The following is a 19,437-nucleotide window of genomic DNA, read 5'->3' on the forward strand; positions in this document are numbered from 1 at the left end:
ATTGAGGTTGAGAGTGTGAGTGCTGTCTGAGCAGCGGTTTGGGTTTCGATTTGTGTATCGTGTCAAGATCAAAACTATTGTCACGTGCTTCCATCAAACCTGGCGCTTTCGAATCGATCTGATCCCACCCCTATATCCACGATTCCTACATGGCATTCAGCATTCTCCTACTACTTCCACCACCTCTGTGCGGACTGTATTCATCGCGATCGCGATCCACAATAGCTGCTGCGCGCGGCACATCACGGGGATCGTCAATGCGCGTCGAGGGTCCGGGTCCGTAGCGTGATCTTGAGCTGCCCAGCAGTCGATCCTCACGCTCAAATTCTGTATCGTCCAGAAGTCGACCGCCGCGCGACAGATGACCATGGTGGGAGGCGCCGCTGGGCCCGCTGCGCATTGCCGGATACTCAAAATTTCGTTCGTCCAGCATTTCGTCGCTGTTAAGATCGTAGTGCATAAGGTCGCGATCACGTGCATGGAGTCGTTCCCTTTCCTGCCGCTCGTAGCGTTCCCTGTCACGCTCATAGCCGGCCGCGTGGCCAACTCCGCCGCTGCCCACGCTGCGCTCCTGATGTCGTCCTGAGGCCGGACGACGGCTATGATGGTAAGAGGCACCTCCTGCAATACGGTTAACACAGGTTCGTCTAAGTCAAGCATTAATCAGGTGATCAATTGGCAGTTCAACGCAAAAAACAAACTCAACTAAAAACAAACCAAAAGCAAAGCATTCGAATGCATCAATAGGCAAAGATAATTCTCCAAAGTCATTTGACAAACAAATACAGATGTTTTAGTAACACGGGTGTGCATATATTTTGCTTGGTATCATATTACAATCAGAACTTTCCTTACGACAAGTACTGATACACTATAAATTTTTGCAAGTGGGTTAGAGTTGGGTAAAGCAGGACTAGAAAAAACATAAATCTTGTAAAACTAATAAAGACGTAGAAGTCATATTATTTCTCTATTTTGGTTATAAATAAATAAACATATAAATGGATGGAAGGTTTTTTTGTTTCTCTCTATGCTCTATACTTAAAGGACTAATACAAAATAAAAGAAAACAATGATTGCATTCAGGTCGACAACCAAACATATCGCAGTTAATATTTGGGAAGGGGAATGTGGTAATGAACCAATAATTTAAATCTGCGTAGGTTACTTTGAACAGATTAAACAAATTAAAGCGAAATTGAACGCCTTTGGCAGAATATACTCACTAAGCCAACATGTATCTTAATAACGAATACAATTTGAATGAGTTGAGGATTCTAACTTGAAATGATGAACGGCAATAAAATATTCAATAAACAAGACAAGATATCAAACTATTTGACTGAACTGAGTTGTTGCCTGAGCCTTAGACTGGACCCGAGCAATGTGGGAATCAAGTAGAAGGACGAGGACGAGAGGACACTAGAGGCGCACGACGCCAGGAGTAACTAGAAACGAGTACAAAACATGGCAAATGCACATTTAGACAATAATATGTTTTTTGATACGAGTCCTAACTATGTATTTTATGAATTGTGGTTAATGCATTTAAGAATCACAGATACTCTTCCGGTGACAATGGGCTTAAGGTCGTTCGGGTTAGTATTGTTAGCAGAACTCAAGCAGAAAATATTTTGAAAGTAAAGAGATTTTAAATAGTACGGTTAACAGTTTTTTATGGGGGCTCCGAAATGCGCCCGAATAACAGGCGAAAACAGAAATTTCCTAAGGAATGTGCACCTCATTTGGACTCGAAACAACATGATATTGAGTTTGTATCGTGTTCGAGTTGCGTTCGTTGATCATCGTGGATGAGGGACATTCGATACCGAAAACTGGAACAGACTCCTTATTATTGATTTGATTGAAACGTTTGGACATAATTTGTCTTTTTCTTTGTACTGTTGATATCGCTTTTGTGTTGATCTTGGTAATTGGATTTGAATTATAGCATTGTTGTAAAGGAACCGGGTATGTCTCGTGCTGTGAATGCTGTGAAGTGTTTGCATAAAAGATCAAATAAATAATAAACAAAATGAAGAAGAAAGCAAAAGTGTTAACAACTTAATCTACGTAAAAAAAAAGCTATGGAATCCTGACGTCAAATGGATACGTCAGAATACCTATGAGAATGAAAATATAAAATCATGAAGTTGTATACTAAAAACCGCTGAATATGGTGAGCGAGATTTACTATGTGCCCCACTTAAGAGTTTTACTTTGGCTACCTATGGGAATCGCAAGAATACCTCTAACATGTGGAACTTAATTTCAAAATGGGTGAATAATCGGTGTATATGTAAATACCTTTAAAACTAGCCATGACTTGTGAACGAAATATAAATAAAATCAAATAAAATGTAACTCTATGTGATAAGCTGATCTAGGTATATCTATAACTATGTGTGTATAACTTAGACATGGATAGTTTCTAGCAATTGGCTGACAATAGGTTTAACAAAATCTTGTAACTTTGTGTGTGTTTTTTAATGACAATTACTGGGAATATGAATATGACGTTTAATACTATTCGAAAGTATTACTTATAAATTGCTGTTGAAATTATGCGATTACATAACCAAATTATAAATAACAGTAGAATTTACCTTGGTCCCAATCGAACTCTCTATCCCAATCCCTTTCTCGCTCTCTTTCCCATTCGCGTGCTCGCTCGCGCTCCCATTCCAAATCTCTTTCTCTGTCTTTCGAACTGCGATCTCTGTTGAACTCTCTATCCCAATAGTCTCGTTCATTTTCGCGTTCTCTTTCCCTACTGCCATTGTCTCGCTCTCGCTCTCGCTCCCGACTACCCTCACGCTCGGCACTCGCCATTCTAGGCTCGTGCTCATCAAACTCCTCGCCATCGACTGTTAGCGCAGGCACGCGAATGCGGAGAGAGAGCAAGAAAATTCATCGATTGGTTTTCGGTACAGTCATGGGAATTTGAATTTGAGAAAGACAAATTTTAGAATTGTATTTGTACGAGTTATATGTGATTAAAGTTGTAAAAAATCGTGTATTGCAAATGTGAGTATATATTCATGTTATTGTTATATTTATGTAAGTTAAGTACTGTGTATTATGTCGAAATCAAAAAAAAAAAAAAATATAAATAAAATGCTTAACTAGTTTTACTGATCATCTGATAAAGTCGTTTTGTGACTTATTCAATATGTTATGGGCTGTTGGACCGAATATCTATGGATTGATTTTTTTTTTGTTTCTCTCGATTGCCAAACGGATTGTGGATGAGATAGTGGGCAATTGGATTTTATATCTTTAAAATTTCACGACTTTTAGTGAAGGGGTTTACGATACGCTATGATATGATATGATGACTATGCGTTCATTAAATGAACACCATTCTCTGACTCTGACGTTACCTGGTGGTGTTGGACCCAAGCGAGCTTGATCGGCGGAGGGTGATGCCGACACCTCCTGAGACGGTATCGGTCTAGCAATGGCCGGTACTGTTGTGCCTGTGCGAATATCTGGATGCGTGGCTTTCCAATATGTCTGTATGGCATGGTTTAGTATATATATATAAATTATGTATACACATATATATAGATTTAATGTGTGAATATAAGTATATTTGTATAATTCACTAACCTCCAAGTATTCGGCGATATGCTCGCAGGCGTCTTCCAATTGGTTCTCATCTAAAATTACATCGAACATTTCGGGTGGACATTGGGCTAACTTTTCGGCAGCAACCATTTGTACGGATAAGTTTTTAGCTTGCGATTTGCCCCGTGATTTGATTAAACGCTGTAAAACCTGCAAATTGATGAATCAATTATAGTATTCATTTCGTTTTTATGTGAACAAATGCCTTACCTTACTACTACTAATCTTTAAGTAAACTATTGTTGGCGCTAATGAAGTTTTTGCTAATTGTGACGGATGATTGATTGTATCACAATCGAGTACGACCAGCTGCAGTGAACGGGCCAGCTCAAAGATGCGCTCGATCTCCTCCTGCACCTTGCCCAGACAATCGGACCGACTGGTGGAACGCTCCATGATGGCACGCTTCGATGGATTGTTCATTATAGATCGTTTCGCCAGGGATATATCGGCCATAACGCGCGTTATGATAATGCGTCCTTCGAAGCGATGCTTAAGGAAATCGAAGAGCGCCTTTTGCATCATGTCGGTTACCTCGTAACCCTTAAGGCTTGGACCCACTAACACAACGGGCCGCATCGATGGCACCACATCGTACGGACTGGCTGTTTCCTGTTTCTTGAAAAAAGGCTTGCGCTTCTCCTTATTGGGTGGCGTTGCTAATGGTGTCTTGCCATGTCGTCCTGGTCCCATGGAATCTGATTCGTCACCTGATTGTTAGTATCATTTCGAACAGGCAGAAAGAAAAGATAATGGCAAAGGATGAGCGAGTTTATGATTTCTACGTACGAAGATCGAGCGCTACGAGTTGCCAAGCCAATTTACAACTAAACTCTTTTTTAATCAAATATTAAGTTTATGTACAGAAGATATAATTTTGAAATCGTAAAATCAAAGTTTCTTTATTGTGTGGGCATGTGTGTTCGGCGTGTGTGTGAGTGTTTGTGTGTGTGGTTGGGTCCAATACGGGGAGTATTTTAAAAATTGCAACCGTACCACGCGATATGAAGTGCTGTTGAAATGCCAACTCGAGGATGAAATTCAGCCTAAAGCATACCTTAAGTCTAAGGATATATGAAGTGATTGGCTAACATGTCTATCCATCTAGAGATAAATTCTACATTTAGCGAAAGTAGGGGCGTAACCAAACAAAAAAAAAAATAACAACGCCCAATGTATCTATTGCTAATAATATCGCTTAAAGAAATCACTCAAAATCATATTTAAGATTTGTTTTTATGCATTATAAAAAAACAATTTTGTAGTAATAATTATCGTATCATATTTTCTTAAACATATTGCGTATCACTAGATGGAAATGAAATTGAACGCAATTGGATAAAGATACAGATACAAATTATCCGATATTATTTTCTAGCATGACGAGCACAAGATTTTGTTGAATTGAATATGCATTTTCTGATTACCAGATGAGAGACGTGGACAAACCTTGTTTCTTGCGCGGTGTAGTACTATAGGGGTCTTTGGAACACGTTTTTATCACGTAGTTGGTATTATTGTTGTTGTTGGATATGGTTATAATTATTGTTGTGTGAGGTAAAAGAGAGTTAAGTGCAGTTAATACGTTTTTTCTTACTATACACAGTTATAGTAGGATATGAATAGGAGCGTGCTGTAAGTTGTCTCTAAAAAAGAAAAGGCTTGAGTTTGCGTGTGGGCGTGTTGTGTGATATGTGTTCTAGACCAATTTGTTGAGTGACTATCATGCAGGAGAGAGTGTTAGACATCTATGTCAGTTTTGGACTGGACCATTTGGCAAATGCTGGTGAAATATAATTGCTTATTGCGGTTTCATTATGTGGATGTAGCATGATAAAAATAGAACACAAAATTTACGAAATTACGGCAATTTTGTAGCCCAGTGTTGCCAAATTCAGATTTTTCTAAATGAAAATTCAAAACGGTACGCGGCAAACTACGAGTCAGTTGTAAATCATATCGGACGATCATAGCTGGTTGAAGATCAACTGTTGGATTCAGCTCAAAATTAGCCGTGTCTTATAATTGTGTCCTTTGTGATTGATGCCAATCGGTTTGGAGTACCTTGGTTGTTGTACTGAGCTGATCGAGAGACGCACTCACGTGTATAGATTTGTAGTACGTATGTGGAATAATAATAGTTATGTTAAATGTTCGTTCGTTTGGTTACGAGACGTTCGTTAGATAATTGTAATTAACGCAGACGAAAATATATACGACATAAATACGAAAAGGAAATATTACATTGAAATCAAATTAAGATACGATATACAAAATAAAACCTCGCCCAAAAGAAATTAGGAGAATGAAATGTGTGTCATACCAGGTGTGGGGGGTGTGCTACCTCGTGATGGCTCCGCACCTGCTTGTCCCGCACCCAGATTACCACTAGATGAGCCCTTTGTGCCGTACAGTCTTGAGGGTCTAGTTTGATTCTACAAAAACAATACCAAATTAGCCAGTTAATTTTCGAAGATAATTTCTGTCAATAGCAATGCTCACCTGCATGCGAATGTTGTCTAGCTTAGCGGGGCTGGGTATGAAGCCCACATCACAGCCTTCCTTAACCAGTCTGCCGATCCACCAGTTATTGTCATACTTCTCCTTGATGTGCAGGAACTCCCGCATCTCAAATGAAACTGCACCACCCTGAACGGGCGAATCGTCGTCAATTGTGCCATCGTACGCTACGTTGGTTCGCACAGCGAACGCTACTGGTTTACTCTATAAAATAATGTGGATATATTAATATAGATTTCGACAAGTAATACAAGTAATACTTACCCTCGCTTTATCCAACTGGCTTAAGGCCTGGCGTTCCTTTTCTCGCCGAAGCGATTCCTTTTCCTCGTCTAGCGACAGATCGGATGACGGTTGTGAGTAGTTCGAGTCGGCAGAACCCTGGAAAAGCAAAACACAACGCATTTTCTTGTTAATCGAGGCAATGTACACAATACACATTTATCATTATGATAATTGGCTGCTTGCCAGAGGTTCTGGATCAACATGTGCTAGCCAGTCTCTGGACAATTCAGTGAGATCATATTATCAAAATATGCGTTAACAAAAATCAGAAAGTACCGCTCTCTGGTTATACATATATATGTATTGGTTATAGAAAATATATATTTTTTGCACCTGAGTGAAGAGTTTATTGTATCCGCTTTGGTATGATGTATATCCAAGGCCAAATCGAGACTCTCGATTATGGCCGCCCTGAATTGAGGGAGCATCTGAGGATGATGCACGCTGCACCATGGGCCTGTCAGCCCGATAATCTTCTTCGAATGAAGATATTTTGATGATGTTTCCAACACAACGGCACAACGACAATAAGAGCACAAATCGTGGCTGCCAATGCCACAGTTGAACCCACGCTGCGGAGGAGCGGACGCAAATGGTGACGATGACGGCCACGTCGAGTCGTTGGGAGTTGGGAGTCAGTACCAAGTGACGCGCCAACACGCAAAAGCCGGAGGAATGTGCCGACAAACCAGTCTAAGGAAGCTATAATAACTATTGCCTTGTCCAATCTCCCCCACTGGTTGCTCAGAATTTGGACGCCAACGGACAATCCGCAATCCGCGATTAGGCTTCTGGCATGTCCAGCAAACCTCAACGAGAGCGAAAGAGACCGAGCGAGCGAGAGAGATAACGAACTCTGGAAGCCAATGGCACAGGCAAACAGTAAATGTGAACGGTAAATGGTAAATGTAACTGGAAAGGCACACACGCTGATTTCCGCCGCTTCCTCACACTTCTTGGTCAGACCCCCTCTCAAAAGATTGGCCGAATCTCGGTATATTATATTGTTTTTGCTACCCGTTTGTCCGTCGTATCGATACGCTATTGGCGCATCAGGATTACTTGTTGTTGAGTTAAAAATAAATATTTGGCGTGTTATTTGGACCCGCGGTAATTCTATGCTCTGCTTGCTTTTTTTTTTTTTTTTTTTTTTTTTGTATATGCACACACAAATTCCTGGAAAACCCCAAGCCGAAATGCCTTTGGGAGAGCGCCCGTTGAGAGAAATTTCTTCTATATTTGTATTATTTTATGTTGCTATTTTAGCTTGTATTTGCTTTATCACTTTTATATCATTTTTCACGTCCGTTTCTTTTTTGAGTCGGTTTTTATATGATATTGTTTTAGGTCTACGGTCTACTAGCTGGCGTTCATTCGATTCATATTTCGATTCAGATACCGTTTCCTGCCCTTTGCCACGACATTCAGTTTCGCATTCGCATTCAACATTCACCCGAACTCAATTCCGCACGCAAACTAAAGTGTTTCTGTATTTGGAAAATGAAAAATGTGTTCATGAATGCTTCGCTTTGGGGGAAAACTTGTGTAGAGTTTTTCTCACTTCCAGTGCGTAAATGTTGTTGGGAGTAACCTCTGCCCCAACGCCCCACTGCGCCGCTCTTCCACTCTGGATATGTGAATACGATTTCAAAAAGATTCAATGAGTGCGAATGCGAGTACGAGTACTACGTACTACGTGCGTTCAATTCGAATACAAATGCAAATGCACACTTTGCCAATATGAAATGTAAACAAAATACTCTTTTCATCAGGTTCATTGGAAATTCAAGTGCAATGGCAACGATTTTGCCTCAGTGTGCACCACGGATTTATTCACCTATAAACACTATCTGTATTATAAATGCACTTTGCTAAATCAACATTCATGTGTATGTATCAATAATTGCGCATATTTATAGCTAGTAAACAATTTAATTTCCCTGGTATTGAGGCTTGCGAGAGTTCTGTTGCTGTGCGGAAAATCGATATTTGTCTAAAATAAGCAAAGGGTCGTCCACCTGTTGGCAAGCCACGCTTATCATGCATATACAAGTGTACATGTAAATACATATGTGGGCACACTTGGGGGAATCAAATTAGAGCTGGTTTAAGTGAAAGCGCTGGTTCATTTTGCAGTTCGCTGTAGTTAAGTTGAGAAAGTTGTTGGTCAAGGAATTTTTTAGGCTTTAAAATCAAAAAAAATCTAAAAGCAGAAATGTAAGACATTTGGGAATTATCAAGTAATGTCAAAAATAAACGAAATATCGACATGTACATGTATGTGTATTCGCCTATTGGCACCTGATCGGCAAATGCCAAGACAGTGTGCAGTACAATGTAAACATTATGCTGTCCATCATCACAACCAAAGTGAGAGAAAAGGAAACATTTCCAGATGAGCACATAGCCACTGAGTGAAGCACAGACGGAGTCCACGAGAGAAACAACGAGAGAGAGAGAGAGAGTGAGAAAGGGGGGCGAGACAACCAAAAACTCTACACTTTCACAAATGCGCAGGCGCCAGTTTTGAATGTTATTTGGAGAGTGCGCTCTTTCACTGATGCTTCTTCTTACGCTTTGTCCCATTGTTTTGTTGTGTGTAAGCCAATGGCGAAGAGAAATGCGAATGTCATTTGCCCCCAAACATAATACTTGGCTCATATGCTCTGGCCAAAGTAAATGTGGCAAATTATTGTTTACCTTTTTCGCTAATTCGAAACACACGATAACGAGTCATGAACTTGCCAAAAACCCTGCAAAACCCATTAATAATTATTTTATAAACAAAATCGAAAGAATTTTCGTTTTGATATTTGTTTTGCCTTTGCATTTTTGCTCCATTTCTAATACCCTAAATTTATGCATGGGCCTGTCTCACTAATCTCTAGAGTGCTATTTTATAGTCTAACATTTCGTGTAGTAACAATTTTTTTAGGTAGCTGAAATAGGCACAAACAAAAATAAATGCAAAGAGCTGAGAGATATGTATGTATATAACATGGCCAAATTGACAGCAAGAGTACGAACGGAATGTAAAGAGAGATCCAAGATCGTCGAGAGCATGTGTATAAAAATAACCGGAACGGGCCAGAGGGGTTGGGCCGCGGGTCTATGTCGGATCTGGGTCCGTACGTACACTTACCCGACGATTTTTATTATTCCTAAAGGGTTTATATGTCTTCGCCTTATGCTTGGCGCCCAGGTGCAGCTTCTTCATGTTGACCGTTGTTGCGTTGGATTAGCACGGGATCGTAGTTGTGTGAATATAAATGGATATGGAGCCAGCAATATCAACTGATTAATCAGCGAACAGAGAACCACTTAATGGTGGCGCTGTCCCCAAACAAATTATGCAATCATCTTTGGTGCCACACAAAAATAAATAAAATAAAAATATAACAGATGAATAAAATCAAACATAAACAAACACTCCGGCAAATACTTTAACGACCATCATTAAATTGAAATACACTCACACAAGCACATAAATTAATCAATTTCTAGAGCTGGCGACGGCGGGCCTTAGCATAACTAAACTGGGTCAGACTAAACGCATGAACTTTAACATAAGATTGGAATGTGCCACATGGCAATAGTTGAAGGAATCACATTTGCAAAATTGCACAGAACAGCTCAGTTTATGTTTGTCTTATACGAATTTAGGATCACTTTAACACGACGGCCGTTTTTTGATTTCGATGGGCGATTTTTATAGATGGGCGACAAACGAGCTGCGACCGACCACAAACGCAAAGACAACAATTCCGACTGTGGCTGAGTGGAACCGATGTACATATGTAGACGTCGAGATGTCGAGATGCCGAGTTGGAGGCACACGGCGACATTATTTTTGGCAGCCGACGCATTTCTTCGGGGGCAGCCGGCCTACGGCAGCTGATGTTGGGCAGATGATCAGCGAATCATTAAGCAAAAATCATTTCTATATCACAACGTACTATAGAACTGTGGGATTGTGTGGCATCGAGCCGATGGAAAGCCCCTCGAATAGTAATATTATTTTAAAAACAATGATATTTGTATTATATGTGTTTAACGCTTAGCCCTCCTAAGTTTACCTCATCAAAGTACAATTTGTTGAAGGGACTTTCAGATACTAAGATACGTAGATACAAAATTCATATTCTTGGGGTTGTCTGGCATTGGCAAAATGCACTATAACTACGCTTGATACATATAGCCCGATCCATGCAGTTTATCTCCATAGTAGACGTAAGAGGGAACTTGCTCCGTGTATGCGCCCGCAGATCCACAGCTGGCAGCTGAAGCACTGCATGGCACCGGCACCAGCTGCGGCTGGCAGCTAAAGAGATAGTTTCTTGGGCAAGGCGGCGATGCGACACCAGGTTGATAGCTGGAGCAGGAGGCGCACGCGCACGCTGCGAACACCACAATGAGAAAAGCAGCGATCAACTTCATGGTCTGTGGATGGTTCTCTGAATCTTCGGCGGCTTGCAATACACTGAGAATCCACAATTCTTCCCTTACACTTTTTATAGCTTGTGCCGAAAGGTGGCACAGGTGAGCGAACTGCAATGCACGTATTTTTATTGTCGCTGAAACAGCTAAAATGTATATGGTAAATATGTAATGGTACATATGTATGTGCTTCGGTGTGGGCGTTGACGGTCTTGTAAAACAAGTGTAAGCAATTTTATAGACAAAAAAAGAAAGCCAATTAAATGTCTGCATAATTGTACTCTGGCAAAGAGTATTACAATTTTGCCATCAAATGTGCAACGCATAGAACGAAACTTATCCAACCCAATTGAGCATATCTTTTCTTAATCTGTAACAAAATGCATGCAGCACATTTTCTGTGTTTTTTTCGACTAGCATAAGAATTAATAAATTAGTTAATTGATCACAAATTTAAACTATATTGTCGATTTCTCTGCACTGCTTTCTGTTCGATGTGTTTCTAAATTGTGGAGCATACTTTGAATGTTTCAATCTTTTGTGCAGCATATCTTTAGGCGGGATTGAAGTGTGTCTTGACTTTTATAAATAAAAAATATTATTATTTACATGTATTTCAAGAAGTACTTTATGTCAGCTATTCGGAGAGCACATACTTAAAAGGACTTAAACCTTATAAGAATAAACATAGGCCATATTTAATAATGTCAATTGATTGTTCGCCTTAGTCAAAGCGTCCTGTATTCCTTTCTATAACGGTTTATCCTCTTAATTGCATACATATGTAGATTCTTTTGAGCGGAATGCAAATCTATTCAAAATAAGCGCACATTTGTCAGTCATAATTGACAATCGATTTGAATAATTTGAGAGGCACAGCGCAGTTACTGAAACTATAATTGGTCGCCGGGCTGGCTTTAGTTTTGTTTGTATACAAATAAGCAATTGATCGTAAATTTGAATTGGAATCGAAAGTCCGTCCAAATTCAAATGGGGCACAGTCTTGCGATGAACACAAACTGCCTGCAGCCAGTTGCAGCAGGTAAAGGGGTTAAGTTTTCTGTGAAGACTGCGGCTAAATTCTAATTTCGGTATATCGATGGATTCTGACCACACCGGTAATTACCCACATGCAGATCCAGATTGGCCAACCGGTGGCAAGCGGTTCGAGACTTTAATTTCAAATATAATCATGGGGTTTAGTGTGCGTGCTGGCCTTGGCACTGGGGCACAGGCACGGGACCAGGTAACACGGAGCCGTTTTGATTGCCTGTCGACCGCTAACGGTAAACAAATCAGTATTGGGCTCTTGTTTGGTTATGTGTGTGTGCATATTAAGCTTTACGAGTCGACTTGGAAAATAAAACGCCATAGGAAAAGCCAATTTAGGGTTTTCTCGGCCTACGCTTTGTCCAGCTCGTGCCGCTGGGCTAACACAGGCCACCGACACGGACTTAGTGCATCCACTCCATTTGGCTCCAGCTCAGATAGCACCTGCTTGTGCTTAGAGGCACATCAAATCGCAGTGCTTTAACAGCTGCTTTTGCGAGCAAAAACGAAACAGATGCAAAAAACAAGGAGCGAACATGTCGCGGTACTTGGCAGTCTGTCTACCCGGTAACCCCCTTGACTTAACGGAGGTAAGACCCCTCCCCCACGCCGCCAGTCTAACAATTTTTTATTGCTTCTAATTTGGTCAGCACTCTTCTGCTGCTGCTGCTGCTGCCACACTCTGGTAATTTAGGACATGTTTCGCTTGCCACCAGCAACAGCAGCCGGCCAATTAAATATGAAACATTTTTGGCTGACTGGGCTGGAGGTTGCTGGCCGCAGGATGCCTTATGAAATGCCACGGACTGTTTTAAATTAAATTTAATTAGTTTATTGTCTGAGGCAACACCTTTCCGCTGCAGCACGAGGCGGTGGTTAACAAGAGAAAACGACAATCGAACAGGAAGGGGCAACAGCAAGACAAGCGTAAAGGACTTTTTGTCGTGTGGCAAACTCTGTGGCAGCTGCAACAGCTCCTCCGTACGCCTACGTTGCACAACCTTTAGGATCGAAATGGGGACAACGACGCAGTTCAAACTCATGTGCGCACATCCCTTTGTTCTGGACACCGTTATGAGTTGCCCATCGGATTGGCTTTGATGTCAAAATAGAATTTTCGTCAATTTAGAGAGAAATTAGTCATTGACTAAAGTGTAGCTAAAAATCTCACATTTGGTAATTTTTTGATAAAGGACCGAATTATTATTTATTTAAATGCAGCTGTTATGATCATCTGATCATCTTCGATGTGCGATATTATTTATTAAGATACGTAATATATATAGCTAGGGAATTTGAATATATTCATATTCATATTCGATTTGGGCGTACCTGTTGGTTCCGCAATTCTCTTGGGGTAAAAAACTGCTGGAGTGCTCAGTTGTGCTCGTATTGTCTACTATACATATAGATACATATAGTGTGGGATCTTCTATGTGCTCATATTGGTTAATAGGTAGGACTATTGCTTGACTGGTTTTTGTGTTCAGCTTAATTTTGGATAAGAACTGAGCTATGTGCAGGTGGAGCTGCACTCATCTGAAAAGGTAACAAGAAATCGATGGGTTTTATTACTAGATAGTCAGTCGAAAAACTCTACATATTTATGTCCAACTGAATGAGAACTAATTTAGCAATATCGAATTCAAGTTCAGTTGCTTTTTAATTTGTTTAAAGGCTGCAATTCGAAATAAAAGCGTTAAAGCGAAAAGGCAGGCACTACAGAGGCAAACGATTCAAAGATACAGATACTATATGTATTCGTAAATTTGTATGTGTTGATGTATATGTATGTGTATGTGTGCAGTGTACATTTTTGGCTTTTGCAATGAGAATTTTAAAGTCAAGGTCAAGTAAAACATTTGGCTTCCTTTTTTGCTTCTTGATTTCCCTTTTAACGTTTACTTCTTTGCCTGCTGCACGTGCTTTTGTATCTGTATCTGTATCTGTATCTGTTACGAGTATCTAACAGCTAAGCATGCGCAACTTGTTGTTCATTTTTTGTCGGTTGTTGTTGTTGTTCTCTGTTCTGGTGGCCAGACGACGACGTTCCGCTTGTCGTCATCGCTGTCTGCTGTTCACTTGATCAAGCACAAGTACAGCGCTCGAGGGCCTCGGTTTTGTTGCCGCTTTTGTGGTTATTTTTGGGGTACTGCTGCCTCAAATGAACGCCATGTGTTGGTTGGTGCCTGCCCAGACAAGGAATTCCAATTTCTTTTCGTTTTGTTGTTGTCCAAAGTTAAAACCTGCTTACCCAAAAAAAAAAAAAAAAAATATGAACGCGACTCGTTTTGCAGTATCTTTGTCAGCGCAAGCGCAAACAAGCATCAGACGCGTTACCTATTAGATATCTGGCAGCTAGTTGCAATACCAAATTTGTTGCAGTTGCATTGCTTCAACTATTTTAAAGCAACTAAATAACAGCGTCAGATTTAAAGCTGATCAACAAATATGAGGTCCTTAATTTAAAATTTTCGAAAATGTATACATTTACTTTAAAACCTAATGCAATCTATGAAACTATTTTGGACATATTTTCATAATTTACACTTGCAACATTGTCCCAAAGTTCAATTTGGCTGTAACTCACTTTTTAAAGCAGACACACACACACACACACACACACACATGCACACAAGCTTCGGCTCTGTACATAATTATTTTCGCCTTAAACGCGGTATCCAATAAGCTCGGCGTGATTCAGTTCCAGTCCATTGGGCCAAAGCATTTCCGATGTGGTAGCCGCATTCTGCATTTTAAATAGCTTCATATTTCATAATTGCACATTTTTTGTTTTTACCGAGATGCAGTGGAATCTCGTTAAGTTACCGACGATGTATCTGCTAAACGCTAAACTCAACAATTTTTGGGGCTGTTCTCAGAAACTTGGTGTGAATTTTGATAAGCAGAACGCACACAGCACAGTATAATGATTGAAAGATATTTTTAGCTATGGAAATTGATGAATTTGCCGATCATGTAGGGTTGTATAAGTTTAATGTTTTTATATACATATGTGCATTATATACAATCTCGATGAGTGACAAACATTTCTATTGCTACCGTCGACAACATCGATAAATAAATCCATTTGCACTTAAATGATAATTAGAGCCATGCAAGAATGGTTATGCTCACGGATGGTAAAGAAACTTTCAAGAAATTTTATTATTCGAATTTTTTAGGTACATAAGCCGGTAAGTCGACCCAACGAGGGGCAAGTTTGTTGGCTAAACCGGCAACGAAATATAGAGAGAACGCTGGCCAGAGGCTGGCCACAGGCATCGTCAGAGTCGCAGATTGAGTCAGAGTCAAAGTCAGAGTCAGAGCGCCCAGGTGGAGAGCCGGTCGCGGTCCAATGTCGGGGCACCGAAGCCAAGTGCAGCGCAAATGGATGGATGGACATGGACCCTCGCACTTATTAATGCTTAATAAATGGCATTTCATTTCTTATTATTGTCGGACTGGGCGCGACGTGGATATGTCGGAGGATTTTATTGCATCTGCGGCTGATTTCATTGTTGTTGTTGTTGTTGTTGTTGTTGTTGTTGTTAATGCGAGTCGATATATTGGTCATGACTAAGGATGCACACACGCATACACAGAAGACGGCTTTACAGCCAGGCATTCAGTCAGCCAGTCAGTCAGTCAGTCAAAGTGTGCTAAAGTAATTATTTCATTTGAGCCAACAATGAGGCTGCAAGTCTGGTCAACGCTTTGAGCGACTGTTGGCTGTGAGATGGACGTCGAAATTAAAGAAGCTGGCAAAAGGACTGACGTTGGTCTCGACCGCCGTATGATAACCGTTTTCAGTGCTTTTAACGACTCAACTTTGGCGTTGCCTGCCCATTTTTAAAGTACTCGGGAATGTAAATGAAGCGGGTGTCTGTCGCGGCCACACTTTGCCACGGCTGCTCAATGTTCTGTTCAAGGGCTTTCAGGTCATTGCACTTTAAAATGGACTCACCACTGCCGCTTGGCCACAGATTTTAAATTCCAGTATGCAAAGCACCTTTGAACTTATTGGGTTCAATGCATAATACATAATTGTAATAGCTGACCAGATTATACATTTCTCTTGTGGTTTTAATTACATATATATATTCGAGGCATTTGAATTTTCTTTGCTTCGCGCCAAAGTATCTGCTTAATGAGTTATCGAACCTTTTCGCAATCGATAACCAGGCATGCGCGCTGCGTCTCTGTGAGAACTGAGTCGATTTGTTCTTTTTTGAACATGAGCAAGTTCTTTTGGTTCAGTTCATCGAATTGTAATGCATCTGCATACATTACAGTTTTTCATTAGTTTTAACAAAATCTAAGCTATTTGGTAGCTGTGATTTTCGGATTTGAGCACAAGCTGAAACGTTGACAGCTCTTCAAATAGGAAAGCGTCAATCCAATGTGATAAAAGAATACACTAGATTTACATCGCAGACGCGCCGCACGAAAATTGTCAAACAAATAACAAAGTTAAATGAATGTAAGTTTTAAAGTTTTGCATCAATTGAAATTCTAAGCTAATGCAATCTAAATGGCAATTACAGATGCAAGCGACTAGCTCCAATATAGCAACAACAGCGAGTGGAGCCAGTGGCGCCGGCGGCGAGTCCATGGCTGCGCCGTTGCGGGCTTGCAGCACCAGCGGCTGTCGGGTGAGCAAATATGTGGAAGTGACCAAGCGCAAGTGCTCCCAGTTTGTGTCTGCACCTTACATTATGCCCAAGCCGCTGGTGGTGAATGGCAAGACATCGATTTTCCAAGTGGGTGGCGAAATGGCCAAAATGGGCGATATACCCTCTCTATCAGCTGCATCTGGAGCCGGCGATGGTCAGCCCATTTACCGGATTAAGCCAGGCACACACGCGCACGTCATAAATTACGTGTTCATAGACGAGGGCTCCGACTCCATGGAGAAAGCCAAGTCGGAAGATCAAGAAGCGATGCGCATGCTGCTGGACTCACAGCGTGAGAGCGCCACAGCAAAGCTACAGAAATTAATATCTACACACCGCGCCATTGCACAAACGTCTGCTGCTGCCGCTCAAGCCACAGTGCCCACTACTCCAGCTTTAGCTGCTTCTGCTACTGTTTCTACACCCAACACTGCGGTGGCTGCGCCAGTTGCTAACAGCGTGAACGTGACTACTCCACAGATTCATCCAGATCTTTCCATTGCCAGTGTGGAGGGCGCGCTGCCTTTTGTGGCTAATCGCACATCCGCCCCAGGAGCAACAGCCCAGCCAAAGCCAACAGCCGTGGACAATAGCGTTGACCAGCTGCAAGCCGAGATTCTCAAATTACGCCGCACTGTTGCCCGTCTGGGCGGTGGTCATGCGACAAAGTAACTTAAATAGAATTAATAACAATAATTTATTCTTAGGTAACCAAGAAGTACGCTTTTCCATTCTAAACAAACAAACTATACCAAAATATGTGTTAAGTTTCGCTGTTAATAAAAAGACTTGTTCAGCTTTAGCAGAAACTTGAGTTGTAATTTATATAGCTATGGATTCTTGAACGCGGACAATGCAAATTGCAGGTTGGGTCTGCCAGCGGCCAGGAGGTAGAAAAAGAACACAGGATTTTTTTTTTTTACGAGGTTTCGCTTTTTAATGAAACCGAAATGGATAAGCTGCCATTGGATCTCTGGTACTTCACACAGATTTTGCCATACACAAGTTGAATCTTAAGGGGTCATAAACGCGGAATTTTATGTGTCATCAGCTCTGGCGGCGTTGTCCACTGTGCGGCGAATATTTTGCAATCGAACGTAAATTAATTTTTATGATTCGGCAGGATGAGGCGATCGCAGCAACTAACCACATAAGAGCATAAAAGCAATGAAGACTCCAACATGCACTCTAAGGATTCATGCATAGGAGTTCGTAATATTTGTAATTATGATATTGAAAATTAAAACAAATACGAATGTCTAAGCAAAAGTGTGTCTAAATTGGGAGGCGACAAATGAATGTCGCTGACTAAATTTTCTCAGTACTCAGGGCCAAGATCGGGACACGATTAAGATTAAGGGTATGCAGCGCATGATCCTCTGGCTGGCGTGATCCTCTAGGGCGCATAAAAAGTAACGAATGTGCACAATAATAAAAATCATTAAAATGAAAATGTTTATGAGAGTGCATAAACACCACTTTAGGGCAAGGGCGGTGCGCGGGGCAAAAAGTGGACGAGGCCGGAGCACTTGATGGCCGTTGGCCGCGTCCTGTCCCAGTCTGAAGTTGTGGTGCGATATAAAGAGGGGTGCGGGTGTGTCAATGGGCAAAAGTATCTGCGCATTTGTTTCGCTCGCCGGTTGCGCTGGCACTCAGCAAAGTCATACACACGCACACACACTCGCACACAGGGATTGGGATTGGGATGCTAACTCATTTTGGCGGCTGTGGCTGCTGCTGCTGCTGCTGCCGCGCCAGTTGCGACTCGTACCTGTGACGAGGCATCTCGAGGCGCAGGCGCTCAGCTCAAAAATAATTTGCAATTTCTGAGAAATACTCACATTTGCGCTGCTTGCGCTGACTTTATGCGCTGCCGGTCGTCGCCGTCGCCGTCGCAGCTTCTCAAGAACCTTCCAATGCGGCGGTGTGGCCGTAATGAAAATTAAAATACGAAACACTCAGGCAAAGGTCGGCAAGGAGCCAATGAGCAGGCGCAGCTTTCATGCCCGGTGTCCGCGGCCCGCGGCCCGTTGCCCGTTGCCCGTTGCCAGTGCTCCCCCGACTATCGTCCGGTCGCTTGGTTGGATTGCTTGTCGTTATCTTGTCATGTCAAAATGGTCTTACGAAAATGTATCTTTTGTATTCCAAGTGCAAATGAGCAGCACAGATACAAAACAACATACACCATGCCTGCGATGCCCTGTCTGCCCCCCAACCCCGTCTGCCCCGTCTGTGTGTTGACTGCTGGTCCCTGCCTCTCCTGCCTCTCCTGCTTCTCACTTGTTTCCTTTTATTTGTTTGCTCACTCGCAATTTTTATGCCTTTATTGTGTTTACTCTTTGCCTTCGTTTCTGCAAATGCTTTTAAGACTTTTTAGTTTGTAGTTGAGCGTACAAATTTGTATCCCGTCCGTTCCCGTTCCCGTCTCAGCTATGCCGGCACAGAAGCCTAAGGAACAGGATTGACCACTCCACGCCGAGTGTATCTGTATCTTCTGTTCTCTTTTCAGCAACCGTGACTCTGACTCCGACTGGGACTGCGCCTGCGCCCGTTCCTGGTGCTGATGCTGACGATGATGATGACACAACATGAAATGGTAAAACACGCTGAAAAATATTAAATACGCTACGTCGCTGCCTTTTGACAGCGGACGTAAATTTGCTTTTGCCCATGCCCTTGCCCCCACCCAACCAACCGCAAACCTGGGCTTGCTGTTTAATTGCACATAAGATGGGTCGGTCGGTGTGTGGGACCGAGGCACCAACTGTGATTGTGTGGATTTCTTGGCAATTAAAATAGAGTGTAAGTTAAGGATGCATAAAACGTTGATCTTTATATG

At 41.7% G+C, this 19,437-nt stretch overlaps 2 protein-coding genes across 26 annotated transcripts in view; one reads left to right on the top strand and one right to left on the bottom strand.

Moving 5' to 3' along the window:
* Positions 1-19,437, bottom strand: part of Ca-beta (Calcium channel protein beta subunit) — a 36,832-nt gene continuing 17,395 nt past the window's right edge. The window contains exons 1-11 of one of the 25 annotated variants that reach the window (XM_032437597.2): positions 9,912-10,946; positions 9,578-9,795; positions 6,415-6,531; positions 6,133-6,354; positions 5,954-6,065; positions 5,080-5,112; positions 3,841-4,328; positions 3,613-3,780; positions 3,384-3,516; positions 2,607-2,867; positions 1-621 (exon numbers count right to left, since the gene is read on the bottom strand). In XM_032437597.2, coding sequence (XP_032293488.1) covers positions 146-621; positions 2,607-2,867; positions 3,384-3,516; positions 3,613-3,780; positions 3,841-4,328; positions 5,080-5,112; positions 5,954-6,065; positions 6,133-6,354; positions 6,415-6,531; positions 9,578-9,652 — 2,085 coding nt within the window. In that variant the 5' untranslated portion in view covers positions 9,653-9,795; positions 9,912-10,946 and the 3' untranslated portion in view covers positions 1-145. Of the gene's footprint in view, positions 622-1,226; positions 1,449-1,837; positions 1,993-2,606; positions 2,868-3,383; positions 3,517-3,612; positions 3,781-3,840; positions 4,341-5,079; positions 5,113-5,953; positions 6,066-6,132; positions 6,355-6,414; positions 6,532-6,768; positions 7,918-9,577; positions 9,796-9,911; positions 10,947-13,254; positions 13,412-19,437 lie in introns of those variants that run through there. The other 24 variants (XM_070209344.1, XM_015172663.3, XM_032437599.2 and 21 more) reach the window with 24 other exon arrangements.
* Positions 16,200-17,407, top strand: Boh2 (Buddy of Hmr 2). The gene is made up of 2 exons (XM_002051223.4): positions 16,200-16,405; positions 16,470-17,407. The coding sequence occupies exons 1-2, from the start codon at positions 16,400-16,402 to the stop codon at positions 17,268-17,270; spliced, it is 807 nt and encodes a 268-aa protein (XP_002051259.2). The 5' UTR covers positions 16,200-16,399; the 3' UTR covers positions 17,271-17,407.

The sequence above is a fragment of the Drosophila virilis genome, chromosome 4, assembly GCF_030788295.1.
Source record: "Drosophila virilis strain 15010-1051.87 chromosome 4, Dvir_AGI_RSII-ME, whole genome shotgun sequence".
Classification (NCBI taxonomy): domain Eukaryota; kingdom Metazoa; phylum Arthropoda; class Insecta; order Diptera; family Drosophilidae; genus Drosophila; species Drosophila virilis.